This window comes from Aptenodytes patagonicus, chromosome 5 (genome assembly GCF_965638725.1).
Source record: "Aptenodytes patagonicus chromosome 5, bAptPat1.pri.cur, whole genome shotgun sequence".
Classification (NCBI taxonomy): domain Eukaryota; kingdom Metazoa; phylum Chordata; class Aves; order Sphenisciformes; family Spheniscidae; genus Aptenodytes; species Aptenodytes patagonicus.
The window spans coordinates 63,920,741-63,938,847 of NC_134953.1; the positions used below are offsets into that span (position 1 = coordinate 63,920,741).

Here is an 18,107-nt window from a genome sequence, read left to right on the forward strand (position 1 = left end):
TTGTTTTAAAGAACAATATTTTCTTTGTTTAAAAAAAACCAGTATTTCTTCAGGGTTATTATTCAGGTGACATGTGAAGATACTGATGAATATCCATTTCATGCAGAAAGGTAATGTCACACTCAGGAAAGCTAGAAATAGCAGCAGATACCTAACAAGTGAGTTCAGATATGAAGAGATAATTTCAAATTTTAATTATAGATGGCTATTATAGCTACAATTCACTATGCGTTATTATGATCTGTAATGCTTTCTTAATCCAAAAAATCATTCCATCATCACTTCAACAGCAGTATTTCTGAAATACAGACAAGAAACTACATAGGATTCTCATATATAAATATTTGTAAGCCTAACTAAATTTCAACCAAGTTAAAGATCACACCAAATTACGACCACTTTGCAGCCTGTTACCTTTGCAGTCTTTTAGTGGCAAGTGTTTAAAATAAGCACATATAAAATAAGCTCTGAGTTCACCATGAGAGCTGAAAATCGAATGTGAAGAAAGAAGAGCTCACCCTGTCTCATTTCAACCAGTTTTAATGTTTCCTAATTATGTCAACTTAAACATTTCAGAAACAAAATATAAGTGTGTATACACTGGCATTTTCATGCAAAAATAAAAACAACCCATTCGCATATGTGACAACCTTTTTTTTAAAAAAAAAAAGCAAACGTACTTCAAAAATCTGACTTCTGCATTTACACCTTAACCCAATTTACAAGCATTCTAGGGAATATTAATAACAACATCACAGCATATTTTAGAGACATTTGACATAATTTCAGTTCTCTGGGAGAAACTTCCAGTTGGAAGTTCAGTATTGAACATGGAAAAATCAATGTCTTCAACCATAAATGAAGGACCAACACAAATTAATATCTAATTTAGGACCCTTTATCAAAAAACACATTGTGCCTTCAGCAAAGCTCCCAAGTGCAACAATCTAAATATTAAAAGAGAAAATAGAAGCAATGACAGAGCATCTACACCTCCTCTCTTAGGCTGCACCAGCCTTCTAACAGTAGTAATGCGGAGGAAGAACACAATCCAGCACAACTGACAATTCAGTCTTGTTATTAACAATCACCAAGTCATTATCTCAGTATATCATGCTATAAAAAATAACATAGCGGTGTCAAAGCAAGTTTTGTATGTTACTAGGGTTTTCAGGTTCACTGGGAGTTATTAAGGCATTAGTTGCTAGGGTGTTTGGTGATTTTTTTATATTTTAGTTCAAGAATATCGTTTCGGTTGTCAGTAAAACTATGACATACAAATTTTCTGGTTTTCCTATCAAGGATGATTGTTTCATCTGACAATAGAAAATATATAAATACATAAGGTAAAATTTATGAACGTGTTCACACACATTCTTCAGGTTCTTAATTTTAATTCAAAATTTACTGTAACTGTATTACTTTCTACCACTCCCCTGAGGTTCATATCTTCCATTAATTTTGCAATTATTATCCTGAAATTAAAAACCGAGACAGACTTCCCAGGTGCCACTCAACTATTTTTAAATGCAATTTTCATTCTCAAATGAAACAGATACGTTCACCCCTACTACAATGACTTGTCATGATGCTAATAAAGCTTAAACAGAAACTGTTGTGCTAAAGCTTTTGTTCAAAAATATTTAGTTCCATGACTTCCCCTAGAAACAATTGATTGCAAGAGCTGAAGACACTGTCTCCCCAATTCTTTAAGTGAGATTCATACATTTAGCAGAAACAGTGGAAGCGTCACCGTGATTCAGTAGTTACATACACCACAGGCACATGGTCAACATGACTTGCTTTGGGGATGGTTATCTTAACCAGAAGGGAAGAGCAGACAGCTAAGAATAGCTGTGTCTCAAGCCACTACAGCTAGATTCATCAGAGCTTGCCTGTCAAAGCCTTTGGTCTCTTTCCTACAGGAATTAAGTGTGGTAAAGCAATATGCAGTAAGTGCTAAGTATTATTTGACCTATACTGATTCTTAGCATTTACTAATAAGTGCTTTTTTTTAGAGAAAAAAACATAAGGCGGCATGAAATACCAGAGTTTTCTGCCACATCTTTTGACTGTATGTGTGCAAATTTGGCGCAGACAACATTAGCTAATAAAAGCTTCTAGAAACAAGCCATTCTGAGGATTATTCTAACACTCTGAGAATATTAAATACTAATATGTGATGTATTTTTCACATCTGAGAAACAAGTTTGTCTACAGAGCAGAAGGACCTTTTATTTTATCCATTCCCCACATATCATCCGAAACAATGCTGGTTGTTCTTCTCAAGGCTCATCTTCAGTAGTTTTAAAAAAAAAAGGAAAAAAAAAAAACACTCCATTTTTTGGCCTTGCTCTATTTGTGCATGTTTTATCCATTTTGTTTACAGATATTTTCATTTTCTGCTTCTCATTTGTGCAATTCAGGGCTTCAGTCATTACAGGGAAGTAATTAAATCCAAGCAATGAACTTGTTTAAAATATAAAAATAAGTAAAAAACATTACCGTAAATGAAAATTGTAGTCATATTTGTTAAACTCATAAAAAAAAAAAAGAATTACCTAAATAACTGACAGTATAAGTTAATATATCAAAATTAAAATGATGGACATTCCTTTAACTTATATGCCTTACAGATTCTCCTTAACTGCAATGAGAAAAAGATTGAGCCCTTCGATATTAACTGAAAGGTACACAAAAGGTAGGCATGTACCTCATATGATGCTTATTGATCTCCTGTGGTTACTAACTCCACATCAGGACTTCCACTGCAACCAACCTGCAAGAGGATGGGCAGAAGCAAGCAACTGGAAGTCCTGGACCAGTGCGCAATTAATGTCTGCTTAGCTTTTAAAAGTGTCCTGGGCAAGACTTTTCAGCATGTCTCAAAATCAAATTTGAATAAAATCTACTTATCTGGTGTTGCAGTGAAGAGATTTGAGTCCTATGCATTTTGGTTACTAAAGGGACAAGTGGTACACATACATAGTTCTTTACAGAGGAGCAAGACTGGGTTTTCTGCTAGGCTGCTTCCAGAAACAGGTGGCATAAGCATTTGAGCTTTCCAGATACATTTGCTTCTTTTAGGTCCTTTGTTCAAGTCATTCTGCTTCCCTGCATTCTTCTGGTAGCTAAAGATCTTGCCCATAGCAGTCAGAAGTCTTTCAATCAATTTCAGAAACCTTTGGATAGGGCCTAAATGAACCCAAGTTACTTTTACTCTAGTTTTTCGTGAGTTTTATTATTTTTAATCTTAAAAATATCCATGAATATCCACTTGACAAGAGTGGATTCAACTTCTCACCATGTATACATACATCTGGTTACAGATAATGTACTATATTTTTTTCCAGGAGCAAATGGAATTTTTATTCTTTAAAATAAGGTAAGCAATATGAGAAAAGTTAGTAAAGACGACTTAAAAGAACAGAGTTGATCAGCCATCTAAACCAGCAGGAATGCCAGCAATTCAACAGCACACTTCCAATTCCCATCAATATGTTTTAGTATCTTTAATGGGATTATTGATGCAGTAATTTCTGCAAACTAGTTTCCTGCGCTTAGCCATTTTATGGCAGTTATACATGAATCCAATGATGTTGATTGTTGCAATCAACAAATACACTGCTTATACAGGCTAACAATTCTTTCAGTTATAAATAACAATTAGTTATTCGCTATTAGAACCCTAAATAGATTAGCACTTCGAAACTCCTTTTTTTCCTTCACAAAATCAAACACAGCTTTTTAGAAAGAGATGTCACAGGTAACTATAGCCAGTGGCTTAGGAAGTCCTCTGATTTGATTTTATGCAGTATCAGGAAAAAAAGGGTGCTTTGAGCTTACTCACAAAATACAAACTTACCTTCCCACAAGCTCTGCAATGATGCCTTCTTTTGGTGAATGTAAATCTGGCCTCGCATTTCATACAGTTTGGTGCTTGAGAATCTGGAACCCAAACTGGAGCCACCTCACCCAAAGTCGTAAAAGGCTTTCTGGCTGGAGCTCCAAACTGACCAGCTCTGAGATCATTATCTGGACTATCTGGGGCTACTGCAAGGCACGGACTACTAGAGACTCCAGATTCATACTCTTCCAAATGTTCCCCATTAGTATCAGTAACAGAGGCATTTAAAGATGTTTCACCAGGAAACGTGTCTGCTGTATCCCCTAATTGTGTTTTACCAAAGACATTTTTGTTTTTACTATTACCTCCACAATTTGGGGGGACAAGATCATTTTGTAAGTGGTCCGATAATGGCTTTGGAATCTGCAGTTTAAGATTTGTAGGTTGTTTAGGTCTTGCACCACCAAAAGGAACACTGATAGATTGTAGATTAGTCACTGGTTTTGGTGAAGTTTGCCCTTGCATGGATGAAACCTGACTACAAAGATTATGTAAATAATTTTTCTTTATGTGGTCACCAGTGCTGTTTAAAATAAGACCACTCCCTTCTGTGGTCTCATTTCCTCTCTGTTCATAAACATTAGCGTAACATTCTGACTTGCTCTCCTCTATCTCCTTTTCCTCTGTTACCGAGTCTTCCTTGGAGGGTAAAGTCTTTGGAACATGAGCAACAACCGGGTTCTGCATTCCATAGGAATCACAACCATTAGACAGAGAGCTTGCTGCTGATGTAGCCATCACATCAGAGAGACTGGACCCTTCAAGCTCATCTATACCAGTTCCTTTTAAGTCTACGCCTGCCTCCATCATCCCATCTCCACCTTCTTTACTATTACTACATGCCTCATCAGGCTGTTTTGTCTGCAAAAGTCTTTCATTCTCTTCCAGAGTTTGCTTATTATTCATCTCATTCAACTTAGTCAGTTCCCAATTAGTCATCTCCTGAGGTTCAGGGTAGCCCTCTGCCATGCTGAGCAATTCCGTTGTGCCAAGATTTTTATCACATTCAATGACTTTGCTTTCAGTGGCACTAACATCCTCAGAGGCAAAATGTTCTGCAACACAATCCTTGTAATTGCCACTTCCAGCCATGTTAGGTTGACAAGTTTCAGTGAGCCCAGATAGCCTAGACCGTAACTGTTGGGTTGTTTCCTGTCCTACAATTACGCTTCCATTACTTGAACCAGAAGAAGAGTTTTTAGCTTCCAGATCCGTTCTCTGAGGAATGGCTTTACTAGTAAAATTTTCAACTGGTACACAATTTTCTTGCAATTTAATGGTACCGTCAACTGGTCTCTGTGAGAGAGTCACTGCATTAATCCCTGCAGTTGCAGCTTCTGAAAACAGTGAATCTTTACTCATATTAAAATCATCCTTTAATCGAGAGGAGGGGCATGCAATGGTCAGGCTTTCAGATGAAGCATTAATCAAATGACTTACAGAGTCATCTTCAGTGCACAGCCGATTTACTTGCTTTTCTGTATCTATATCTTTTTCTGTGGATCCGTTTACAGTAACACTAAACTGATCACTCTGTTGGTTTTCGTTATCCAGTGTAAAGCTAATAGTGTCCATTAGGGACTGACTGTTGTAATTTTTACAATCTAGCAAATCGCCACTTTGTAGTGTTCTTCTGTCACAGTTATGCATGACTGCCACCACTAGTACATTTTTCTCCTCTGGCAAGCAACCTATATTTCCACATTTCTTTTCTCCTGTTTCCACAGTGTTACACTGATCATCCCGATTACTGTTTCTTTTAATCAATTGATCATCTGCCGCTGCCTGATCATCAATCCACATGACTGGGGTCTCCGGACTTATGCGAAAATCCTTTCCATTAGCACAGTGATCCCCTCCTCCTGTTGATGTAGTCACTGAATGAGACAAGGAGAAAGACTTTAATCTCTGTTGACATTCATTAGGAGTTGTAGCTTCATTCACATTGGCCACGGTCGGGTTAAATGACAGACGACGAGAAGGTGGATCTAGAATCTGATTCCACTTTGCACCCAATAGTGTAGGTGAAACAGCGGCATCTGAAAAGTGTTCAAATAAGAGAACTTACTGTTCTGTTAAAGCTACAGGTTCTATTAACTCTGTTGCATTAGAATACCCCAAATATAAATGTAGAGATGTTCAAATATGGGCACAACAGTAAAACACATCTGCCATAACTAACATACTTGATCAACCATTAGTAGTGTAATTGCATAATGTTTCTGGAACTCAAGAAGTTTAGAGCTACTCCAATTAGTATCAGGTTGAATTTGCACAAGCAACTTTAAACTACTGATTAATATACTTTAGACAGCTAGAAATGCCTAGAAAGAGTCCCATTCCCATAAAATGTTCAACTTCCTTGACAGCACAGAAGTAGCAATTAGACTACAAAAAATGTAATACTTCTAATATGATAACTTTCATTATATGATTTATGTGACCTAATAAAACATTTCTATGCTTGAGTCTCCCAAAACCGCAAAAGAAGCTTAAAATAAGTTTTGTCTGATTTGTTTAAAATAAATGATTAAAATATTGCCACTGAGATTAAGCTTCACAAAACCTTTCTTTAAAAAACGTACGGAAGATTTTCTATTAAAAGAGTGAAAAATTTTTGAAAAGTAAACAAGATTAAAGGAAACAGAAGAGAATAGTACTAACAAATACTGAAGACACACCATGCAAAATTAACAGATGTTTTTGCAAGTTCTGAGATTAATTTGCAACTCAAAACCAAAAAGGGTATCACAGATCTCTCCCTCTTCAATGGTGTTCTCTGTAGAATACATCTAATGTGCATCTGTGATCTTGTTCAAAATGACTCACCTTCGTTTTGCTCAAATTCATCTAAAACCTTATCGAGGTTATATGCCTCTGCTTGGAAATAGTTCTCCATTTGTCAGGGAAAGATGACCAGATTCTTGTCTGAACCTGCCAGAGAACAAATTACAATCAGATATTTAATCTTCAGTCAGCAGTGTTGCACTACATATTGCCCTGATTTAAGGGGAAAATAAGTCCTTTGTAAATCAAATTTTGCATACATTACATGCATAAATCAAAAGTATTTTCCAGGAATAAAAATTATTTCTGTGCTTAAATTTGCTTAATTCAGAGTAACAACCTCCCCAAACTTGCTTTGGATTTTACTACCTCCAGTCTCCCACACCAGTGTGTCTAACCATCAGGATCACCATAATGGTAAGAGCAAAACTGCTTCAACACCAGTCAGAAAATAACAGTCTAGAGAACCAGAAGGCCAACTAACAGTCTGAAGATCCAGCTTTCAGTTCCGTGCTACCACCAATTAGCTCACGTGGCTCTGAACAAGTAGTTTAAACTCTCCATGCTTCTGATTTTTTAATGTATACTAGGCTAGCAGTATTCTGTGTCACTCCTCATTTCCCAGAGATGCTTCAAAGATTCATACTTGTAAAAGTTCTTAAAGGACTTAATGGGTGTTACTTGAATTGTGCTAGCTCTTAAAATGCCTGCTTTAATAATCCTTGTTTCCCTGAAAGGCAGGCACTGGAAATCTAGCAAAATGCACAGAAGTAAATAGTCTCATCAAAAGATAATACTCTCAGGCTAGAAAGGAAGATGACAAGGGAGAAATGGAAAAAAACCCAACCCTAAGTCATTAAATAACTTTCTACAACTTCACATAATAAATAACATTTTCGCCCTAACAGTAGGAATATGGTCTTCTTGCTACCAAAGGCTTGTAGCAACAAGACACCCTGATTCATTTTTTAAAAACATTCACTACCAGCGAAGACAATTTCACTGACAAATGTGTGCCATAACCTATATACCATAAAGAGAGACCTTGATTTGATCTGTTCTCTGAACATCATCCAGAACAGCCTTATCCTCTTCAGAGTTGGCTTTCATCGTTGTGAAATAAGGAAATGGAGGAGGAGAGGGTGAGAACCTTGTTTTGCAGTAAGAAACAGTGTTAGACCTGACAGCTAGACTCCAGCTCAATTAAAAACCTGCTGTTTTACACTAGAGATACAACAGACACAAGAAACACGTCAGAGGAAGTTTCCAATTTAAAACTATACTTTACTTCAACATTACCCCTATAGTATCTGGATTTGAGGAAAACATCAACCAGTTTTATTTGAATTACTACAACATTAAATACAGTTTTGTATTTATTGTGGGCAACAGCTACAATTAGGTTGTTGGTACAAAAATATCATGCATTAAAATATCACAAAATGTAGAGTTCAAGTTTTTAAGGTTGACCTCAAATTTGACACACGGTGTTTTTAAAAGATGATCACATTACAACATAAATACATTGCTACTTAATATAATCAGATTAAATCATGTTTTAAAATAGATACAAAAGCCAATTTTAAAGAAAATTAGTGTAATGGCAACTTAGAAATTGCAATAAGCATCACCCAAAAAAAGACCATTTTGCAAAGAAATTCAGAGATAAACTAGACTCGTCACCTTACAAACTCCCAGATTTGTCCTCTGTTCTGGGATTTTAGATTAACTCCTTCTGCAAGGAAAAGAGATGATTGGCCATATCATTTACTGTACACAGATGCACAGATTATAACATAAGCAATGGAAAAGCTGGCCACCTTGATTAAAGGTTGCATTTCAGAAGTCTAAAAAAGCTCAACACCTTACATTCTCTACCAAAAGCCAGGTTCTGACCTCTAACTGCAACAGGGTGTACTCTTTGATCCCTTAGATACCTACTGTAAGCTCTTCCTGAGTTATCCAATCTGCCCACCAAGTCATTGTATTAAAAATCTTTCATACCATTTTAACTGAAACATTACATTTACTGCACAAATTTCAATTAAACCAAAATAATTTTAAAAAGCAGATGCTTCTCCTTAGACATACAAATATTAAATTCATTCAAACTACATCCAAACTGCAAGAGTTTGGAGGTTCTCTTGCACCTTTCTTTCCACCTCATTTCAACTCCTTAATAGGAAGCATTTTTACCAGCTCAGTAAATATCAGATATTGAAAAGTTAATTAGTATCTGTCCCAATGAGTATTTCACTTGAATTTTTTTTTTCCATTCAGAGTTCTAAGTATCAGCAAAAATTAACTCAGTATAGTAAGACTGTTTTGTACAAAATACCATATAATTTCACATCCATTTATAATGTATTTAATTTACATTATAATTATAACATTCCAGTCTAGCAAACAAATGATGAAGATGCGAATAATTATTCCTAGGCAAAGTCCTACTACTAAGGTCAATGATGCAAAGAGTATTTGTCAGTGAAGCACTGCAAGACTGAAAAGTGTCATACAAAATGTTTGTGTTCAAGTGTTAAACTGTGATGCTGTCTGAAGCCACCGCACTCAGATTTCCACGCACTTTCTAGTGAAAAAAGGCATCCAGTCAAGGCATTCACTAGGACATAAACACAAACTCTGCAATATGGGTGGCCCCAAAGACATAGGCTACAAGCATTGATTTTTTTTGTTTTACTTATTTTAGGGAAGATAATGATTACTGACAAGCAAGTTGATGGAGAAGGAATGCTATGCTGATTATAAGTTGCTGAAAACATGTTTTTAAGTAACTCTTTGGATGACTGCATTTTGATTCTGTGTAACTTTCAAATGTTCAGAAAAATTCAGACCTGACCATTCATACAACTTCAAAACCCAACTGAAAGCCTCATAAAATCACTTCAGAACTGGCTCAAATTTATGCTCACTGGAGTAAGTAGAATATAATCCACATTTGCCCCTAACATTTCCTAAATTTAGTCCTATATTAGCTGGTTTTTCATTGTCGTACAAGTCAGGAACAAGATATGCCTAACCAAAAAAAGCAGTGTTAGAAGTTCATAATAAATATAATCATTTTTATTTACTTTAGTCAGGGTTTGGTTTTTAAATTTTGTATTAAGTGTGATTTTATAACATTAGAAAAACACAAATATTCAGACTTAGGAGACCACATGTTTAACAATAACAAGGGCATATAAAGAAGACAGAATTTTGTTCCCACTCCCTTACAATCCCAATGTGGTTAATACTTCATAGCATCTCTGTAAAATTATTATTTTATTAACATCTGTATTATCTAATATTAAATAGTTAATATTTGTGAGTTTAAATTTGGTCCAATAAGACAGAGGGGTTTTTTCTATATTTTTTAAAATTCTAAGTAGAGAGAATTATGTGTAAACAAATATGTGTAAACATATGAATTCTGAAGCTCAAATACTGGTGCACAAACATGCAATGAGCCAAAATCCAGACTGATGGATGCTCATAGTCCAAACTGAAGAGAGAAAAGACCTTTTATATCATTATTGTTATTTCACTTACTGATGTACCAGGATACATGGATAATCTTTTATTTTTAAACTCACAATCACTAAGCTGACAGCCACTCTAAATGAGATCTCATTGTCTATGCAAGTAGGTATTTCTCAGAAAAGGTCAGCTGCAAATCTTCAGGTCTAACATCTGAAATTATTATTATTATTATTATTATATAAAAGAACACAACCACAACCACCCCCCCAGCTTTTCCAGAAGTTTCTGTTCAAGGGCAAAACACACTGCCAAACCCACAAAAGTCCTTACTGCCCTCTTCCTGACAGAAAAGGAGGACCAGTACTCATGTTCCTAACAGATACCCACAATGCTTCTTGACCAATACATTGTCAGCAACTCATATTTTTGCCAGTTTAGGATCTAATACTTCAACTCTGCATAGCCAGCAACTCAAGATCAAAACAGAAAACACAAAATGCTCTAACACAGCATGCTATAATAATCGGGTAGCTGTTTTCCCCGTGGTTTAGAATTTAATTTTATTTTGCATATTTTTATGAAATATCCAACATAAATAAAAAGAAACATATTCCTTTACAGGTCTTTGGAAACTCTGATTGTAACTCACAGGTACCATAATACAAGTTTGGAACAGTTTTAGAATTATTCTAGTCCCAAACTTCCTCCTAGTATAAAGGTTGATATGACATTTTTAAAGGATCCTTGATAGTTCTGAAACTCTTTAGTATTGCTCGACTATTCCAAGCCACGGCATGGAAAGAAGCTGACGAGCAAACACACAACTTAAACTCTGGAGAAGTGAGAATAAAAACATGAGCAAATCAGGAAGAGATTTCAATGGCAATTTTAGCTGTATGCTGCCAAAAAGGAGATGCTTCCTAAACTAGTATATATTGGGATGAACAATATGAAGAAAAGGATATTGTGCCAGTGCAAGGAAAAGGAGACATAGATCACCAATCCAGTGAAAAGCGTAAAATGGATTTTCAAAAATACAGTCGTCCATGCAAAGATTTGGCAGAAAAGACTAATTATAGGCCAAAAAAAAATTAAATAGCAAAATTATTATTGTTTTTAAATTCTGTATCAAAAAAAAAAAGAATACAAGGGCTAGAATACATCCACTGGTACAATAAGTCCAGAACCCAAGGTCACTTCGTTACCCATTGCAGAGTCATCTCCTGTCTTTCATGGCAAAAAGCTAATGAAAACATGCAGCCCGTCAATCAGATTATTTTCAAGCTCCTGTTGGATCACAGATCATGCGTAATTCAGAAACTCTGTGTTTTACTTATCAATTTCTTCATACAACAGCATGGACTTACCATCATCTTCATCTCTAAAACTTAAGAACTTATGTTTTATCAAGCTTACATGCTCTACTCTCCCCTAATGTTTAAATAAAAAGGTGCATGTACCAGAATGTCTGTCTCATATGTATCCAGAATTACTATCCTAGTCATCGTAGCATTTAGACATAAGACAAACTTTAATTGATTAGTGGGGAGGGAAGGAGACAGAAGTAAAGGACAGAAAAACCTTCCTTAAAATTAGATGGTATTCTGAACAGGCTTAACCTTGGAGACTGCCTCTCAAGACAGCTCAGATATCCCACATGCCAGCTTCTTGGGAAATGAACTGTGCGAAGAGATAGGCCTTGTGTTACACCTGCAGAGCGGCAAGACTCATTTGTTTTGGTCTCTGTGATAAGGAATTATGTAACCCATGATCTTCTGCACTGCACATCCTAAATTACCCTCAAATTTTTTTCACCACTGGAACTGACAGCCTTAAGTCTTTCAAATTTTTTTGACTCTAACAGTGGATGACCAGCACACAATCACATTAAAACACTATAATAAAAAAATGCATCAAAAGGAAATAATACCAACATACAACTATTAGCCTCATAGCAAAGGCCTAAAAATCAGAGAGTATTAAAGAACCAGAGTAAGATCTCAGGACTTTCTATCATGCTGTCCTGTGTAGACTACTCTTTCAAAATGAAACTGTGTACATACACATTTCAGTAAACTCTTACTAAGTAGTTTATTACAGTCCTCACCAAAAGTATATACGAAAGACTTCAAAGATGAAAGTCACAAGGGGCATGATGAAACTGAAACCAAATATTGCTCATTCATCCTGATAAAAATCAGATGTCCAGAAAATGTCATTTTCCCATAGCATGACAACATGGAATTACGTATCAACTGGACAAATTAATTTATTAGATCTAGTGCTCCTGAGAACTTCCTTCAACCCCAAGAAACAATGGTCAAGTCCACATATTGTTCCAGCTCCCTTTAGTGATCTTTGTATTATTTGCCCCTGGGAGGAAGAAGTCAAGCACCTTTGCTGTAATGAACAGCTTGTTCAGAGAGTTCAGCAATAGCTGTATTTTTAACTGATGAGATCTGCCTACAACACAGACTGAGGAAGAAAGACTTTGCCCACTTCCCCTCTCCCCCAAACAAAATAAGACACATCTTTGATCTAAAACAAGGCAATTACTCTCAATAAAAACCAAAAACAAAATGCTAAAAATACTCCACCATCTACTATATAAGATATATATCCATATATAGAGGTGTATGTATATAAATATATATCCATAAGCATACATAAAAATACATGCATTTCAAGTACATACCCCTGAATCATTATATTTTAGAGCATAACTTGCTTCTTACCTTTTTCTCTTATACATACGTTAAGAAATGAACGACCCTGTGCCTACTCATGATGACTGCAGCACAGCCAGTCAGTTCTGCTGAATCAGTGTATTCTACTTGATCCTAGAAAGAAAATATAAACATGTATTTTATGATTGGTAATTCTGCCACAAACCATGACTGCAGCTAGCAGAGGCACGTTTGGCAAATGCTGCAAGCCTTCAAATGATTTGGACTACATTTGCAGCTTTAAATTCAGAGATCTATGCACTATGCCACTATTGCACTCCAATATTATGGTGAAAAAAGCTGCTAATAAAAACACATTGCTACCTACCTACTATTATTCTTCATTTAACTGTAAACCCACAGAGTGAGGCAGCAACTCCAACTGTCCTTGTATTCCTGATGACCTTGACTGTAACGCTTAATTTATAAAACTAGCCCCTGAAGTTATATTACACTTCAATAGGCCTTCCAAAAATAAAGAGCTAGTAGCTTTGATACTCAACAAAAATTCACAGCCCTCTGAATTCTGTAAACTGTATTCATCAGCTTCCCACTGACTTTGCTACAGCTAAACAACTGGTTTTGTCTTCAAATTATCCCCCCTACAATTTTAGGCTCCCTTCATTTCCTAAAGGCTTCTTCTTTTCTTTTCTCTCATAAACCACAACAGCAACCTTCAATAGCAGGGAGGACCCAAGCAAGAGAAAGAGTCTTCAGAAGAAACTGTCTTGTTCTCCTAACTACAGCATTTCTATAGGTCAGGTGCTCATTTTCACAGGCTGCATCCTAACAGTCAACATAGCTCAAAAATCCAACACAGCCATGAGCAAAGAAAAGAGACTGGTTTATGACAAACAGTGCAACAAGAACAAGGAGTGAGATAAGTTAAATGCATGTTTTAAGGTTTGCTGGAGCTGGTATTTGACCTGTTAGGTAGTTGAAATATTTATTAGTGCTCTGATGAAGCAGCAGCATATGTTAGAAAAAAAATCTTAAAACTCCAGCAAAATGAACAGAGCTAAAAAAAAAAAATCAGTTCTCCATGCATGAAAGCAATATTCAGTGTTAAACTACAATTTTCCGAGGGTTGTTTATTATTCTTTTCAGAAATAAGCTACAGTAATAATTCCAGGAAACTAATGAACTGAACGGTAGCACTCTTAGTAGTACTGTTTCCAAACTCAGAATAAAATCCCACAGCTCTGTATGCCAACAGAACTGTTCCTGTATGCAAGTAAAATTTCTGATGCCATGTATATTTCTACCTCTATAAGTTAAGATGAATTTTGGATATTTGGGAAATAGTAGAAATTACTATATTACAAAGTTCTTCAGATAGGCTTCATATGCATGCAAAAATGAAAGTGATGGAAATTTAATTCCGCTGACGGGCTTCAGAATGGTAAGCTTTTTCAAAGGGATGTGAAGTACATGTGGCAGCGGGGCAAGGTTATCTGTACCACCACCATGTCCCCTCCCGGCCTGTAGGTGGAGGAAAATGATTCAGTTTTCATGACCCCTTTGAAAAGATGGATCAATTAATGACAATTCTGTTTGTGATTTATGACAAGACCTGTCAACTGCATCATGAACATCAAACACATTTCACATGAACCAGTCGGTCATACATTAACCACAAAGTTCAATCTTTACCAATCAGAAATGGATCAGACCCAGCAACCTACAGCTGAAACGTGCTGTGCTGTTACCAGTGCTCTAAGCCAACAAGCCTTCTAGGCAAGCAATATTCAGGGCAACAGCACAGCTTTATTATTCATTGTTTTTATTCTGATCTACTTTCCTTGTTCCATTCTTCCCAGGTAATAACTTTTTTGTCCATAACCATTCAATGCAGAAGAACACAGATCCAATCAATCACTACCAGTCTCCAAAGAAAGCTTTGAAGAGATATTACCTGGAGGTCCTAGAGCTTTTTGTTTACAGTTCAACATTTACTCTCGGCAGGCATTTCCCCTTACAAAGATCAATGCAAAAATCAAAGCATGCCTACAGATATGAATGAAATATATTTAAACAAAAAGCAATTAAAAAAAAAGTAAATTATAAGGTTTGGATTTCCTGAAAAAATGAACAAGTTGACAACAGAGCCAAATTCTTTTTCCAATAAGAAGTTAATGTAAGAGAACTATATTAAAATAAAAATCAAGGACAAAAAGAGTAACTACAAAGGAGAGTCAAGAATATTCACAACAATGTATAACCTAGTGATTATTAGGTTTTTCACAAATCATACACACTGCTAAAAAAGGGTTCCATCACAGTTGAAAAAAATACATACATTTTCACCTAAAAAATATGTGCCTACTGAGACCTAAGATCATTATGAATGAAGAAGGCCCAGTGCCTCTGCTGTTCCAGTTTGCTTACTTTGAGCATTTCACAGTTTCTTATCTCTTCTGCTGATGGTTGGCTGAACTCTTCTGTCTCCTGCCCTACAGTGGTATCACTCAGGTGCCGCTTTTGTTATACCCTACATGTATGATTTCCCTCAGGAGCTCCAAGAGGGCGACTGCCAATTACTGCAAAAGCAAAACAGAAATTGAAGAGAAATTTGACAAGCAGAGACGTGCCCAGAATAAAGAGAGGATGAAGAATAGAAGAAAAGAGCTCTAAAAATATAAAATTAGAAATATCTTCCACAAAAAAGAATGTAAAAAATGTTTACAACATCAAATGGAAGTAATCTGAACTAGCACAAATTGGAATAGCTTGTAATAAATGGAAAGACACTGAAAAAGAAGCAATTTTGATACTATGTTAAAAAAACGTGGAAAAAGCTCAAAGCATGAAGAGATGCTAAAAAATGCTTCCATCTACTGGCAAGGATCCAACTCTTAACTACACTACAGATCCTCTATAATGTGCTACCAGTGAGAAGATGTCTTTGAGTAGGCAGGAATACATTTGCAGCCATTTTAAGGCACTTTATTATTGCTAGATTAGTTCAACTAGGCATTATCTTAAATGCAAACCCAGATTTCAACGCTGGTATCTTAACTTCCTAGCTTGTCTACACTCTGGAACTACCAGATAGCAGGTTCAGGGACACTACAGACAGAGGACATATTCAGGTCCCAACTTTGCAAGAATAAAAACTACAAGAAGAAATACTATAGCAGGGGGTTATGTTAATAGGTAAACAGTGTACTTAAACAAGAGGGGAAACAGGCAGCAAGTTTCAGGACACACATCAGTTATACAATATCTGATCAGTTAATCTGGAAGCTAAATCTTCACAAGTGGAAAAGATGGGGTTTCTTCACTCAAGTGATGAAATGCTTGGAATAACTATAATTTACCATGTGCCCAACAATTTGTCACTTCATAATGGTCTCTTCTTGGCCTCTCAAATGAAGCAGCAACTTTCATGTCACATGAACATGTGTTTGTATTATTTGTATTATTTTTTAAGAATTAATGTAAGTAGAAAGACTAAATACTACGCAGGAATGCTCTTCCCATAAATGCAGTCCTCCAGACCTGTCTCAGGATACACTGTCACAACAGCACCCAGAGTCTATATGGACAGTGTATGTCCATACTAACGGAATGAAAGCAAGCTTCATTCTCCATTGCCATTATCTTTCCTGCACACTATATTGACTCTCAAACAGCTGTTCATTCCATACAAAGTACGGGGCTCTTTCTACCTAGTGTGTGCAAAATAAAAGAAAGGGCAGGTGTTATAAAATGCTTGTGACACAGCAGTAGCAATATCTGTGTCACACACATGAAAATGCCTGCAATGGCAAGGACTTCGGATTAGGCCCCAAATGAAACTTTTCAACGTTAATTGTTCTGTTAATAAACTAAACTAGAAGCCATGCAATGCAACCAGAAAAAAAATGATTGTTTTTAAAACTTGGATTTATTAAACGAGACTCAGCAAATAACAACAGAATTTTTCAAAAATACCTTGTCTAAGAAACAGTTCAGGATTAGAAAGTCCCATTAAAACTCACCATAGATCCATTTAATAAGAAATACTAAAAACAGCAGCAAGAGATTAAATGTAACAAATATAAACAAGATACAGTCGCTGTTAACCCTTTTCCTCCACCAAAAGCTCAAGATGACCAAGTATCCTTCGGTTTTATTTCCCATAATTCGCTGATGTTCCTACTATCCAGTGTAAATGAACCAAGAGTACACTGGGGCATGGCAGGCTATTTCTGTGTAATACAACACTTTGTACCAGCTCACTACCTATGAACGCTGACAAAAGATAAACTATTTCAATGTTGCACTGGTTTGTCTTTTTTCCCAAACGACTGCACAAATAGAGATAGACAATGTCTAAAGCAGAATACAGTCTAATTATTTCACTAATATTTGCATCTTTTCCCTTGACTTTTCCCCATGTCATTTTAAAGCTATTATTTTCACTTTTGTCTCCAGCCAAGTTTCCATAAGGAGACATTCACGCATGCCAGAGCAGCAGTAAGGCAGTCAAAAGAGCAGCAACTTCAAAGAAGTGTTATAGAAAGTATCACAGTCAAAAGTAACAGGGAAACGAGAAAAATTATAGCAGTGTTATCAACCTTTGTCCTACAGTAAATACGAGAAGGCAGCTCAACTGAAAAGGACACCTGCTTTATAACACTTTACAGTAGAAAATAAATTCCATTTCCTACCCTTTTTACTATTTCAAGGAGAAAGAAACTGATTTATTTGCTTGACACAAAAAACAGACTTGCCAAAAAGCCCGTACTTCCTCAGCATGCTGCAGAGGCAGGGCCCTCAGCACCTGGAGACAGGAACCACACGTCCTCCTTATATAACTAGTTTTGACTGCCTTGAAAAGTAGCCATCCCCGGCGCTTTGGAAGAACAAATAGATAGGTTTACACCGCAATGCTGCCTTCAATGCAAGTTTTTCCAGAGGAATACAGTTGGGATAAAAGAGAAAATCCTTTCCTGAACTTACTCATATGCTCACAGAGCTCATTTCAAAATTTAGTGGTTTATAAATCTAATGTTTTATAACACTTTGTTTCATACAACTCCCAAGTTTAAAATATTGTAAACCACAAAAAAAAAAATGCACAGTGCATTAAACATAAATTTAATATGAAATCATTTTTCTTAATTTGTGCATGGATTCCATGTAATGTCATCAATGTAACAATGTGCTTTTTTAAAAAAATCAAGACATTTAACATACTGAACTGAAGCTGTTAGTTAACT

At 36.0% G+C, this 18,107-nt stretch overlaps 1 protein-coding gene across 5 annotated transcripts in view; it reads right to left on the reverse strand.

The window, feature by feature from the left end:
* Positions 1 to 18,107, reverse strand: part of ZFYVE9 (zinc finger FYVE-type containing 9) — a 62,461-nt gene that overhangs the window by 33,514 nt on the left and 10,840 nt on the right. The window contains exons 2-5 of one of the 5 annotated variants that reach the window (XM_076340201.1): positions 12,910 to 13,014; positions 8,378 to 8,429; positions 6,737 to 6,841; positions 3,866 to 5,946 (exon numbers count right to left, since the gene is read on the reverse strand). In XM_076340201.1, coding sequence (XP_076196316.1) covers positions 3,866 to 5,946; positions 6,737 to 6,806 — 2,151 coding nt within the window. In that variant the 5' untranslated portion in view covers positions 6,807 to 6,841; positions 8,378 to 8,429; positions 12,910 to 13,014. Of the gene's footprint in view, positions 1 to 3,865; positions 5,947 to 6,736; positions 6,842 to 7,738; positions 7,796 to 8,377; positions 8,430 to 12,909; positions 13,015 to 18,107 lie in introns of those variants that run through there. The other 4 variants (XM_076340203.1, XM_076340205.1, XM_076340200.1 and 1 more) reach the window with 4 other exon arrangements.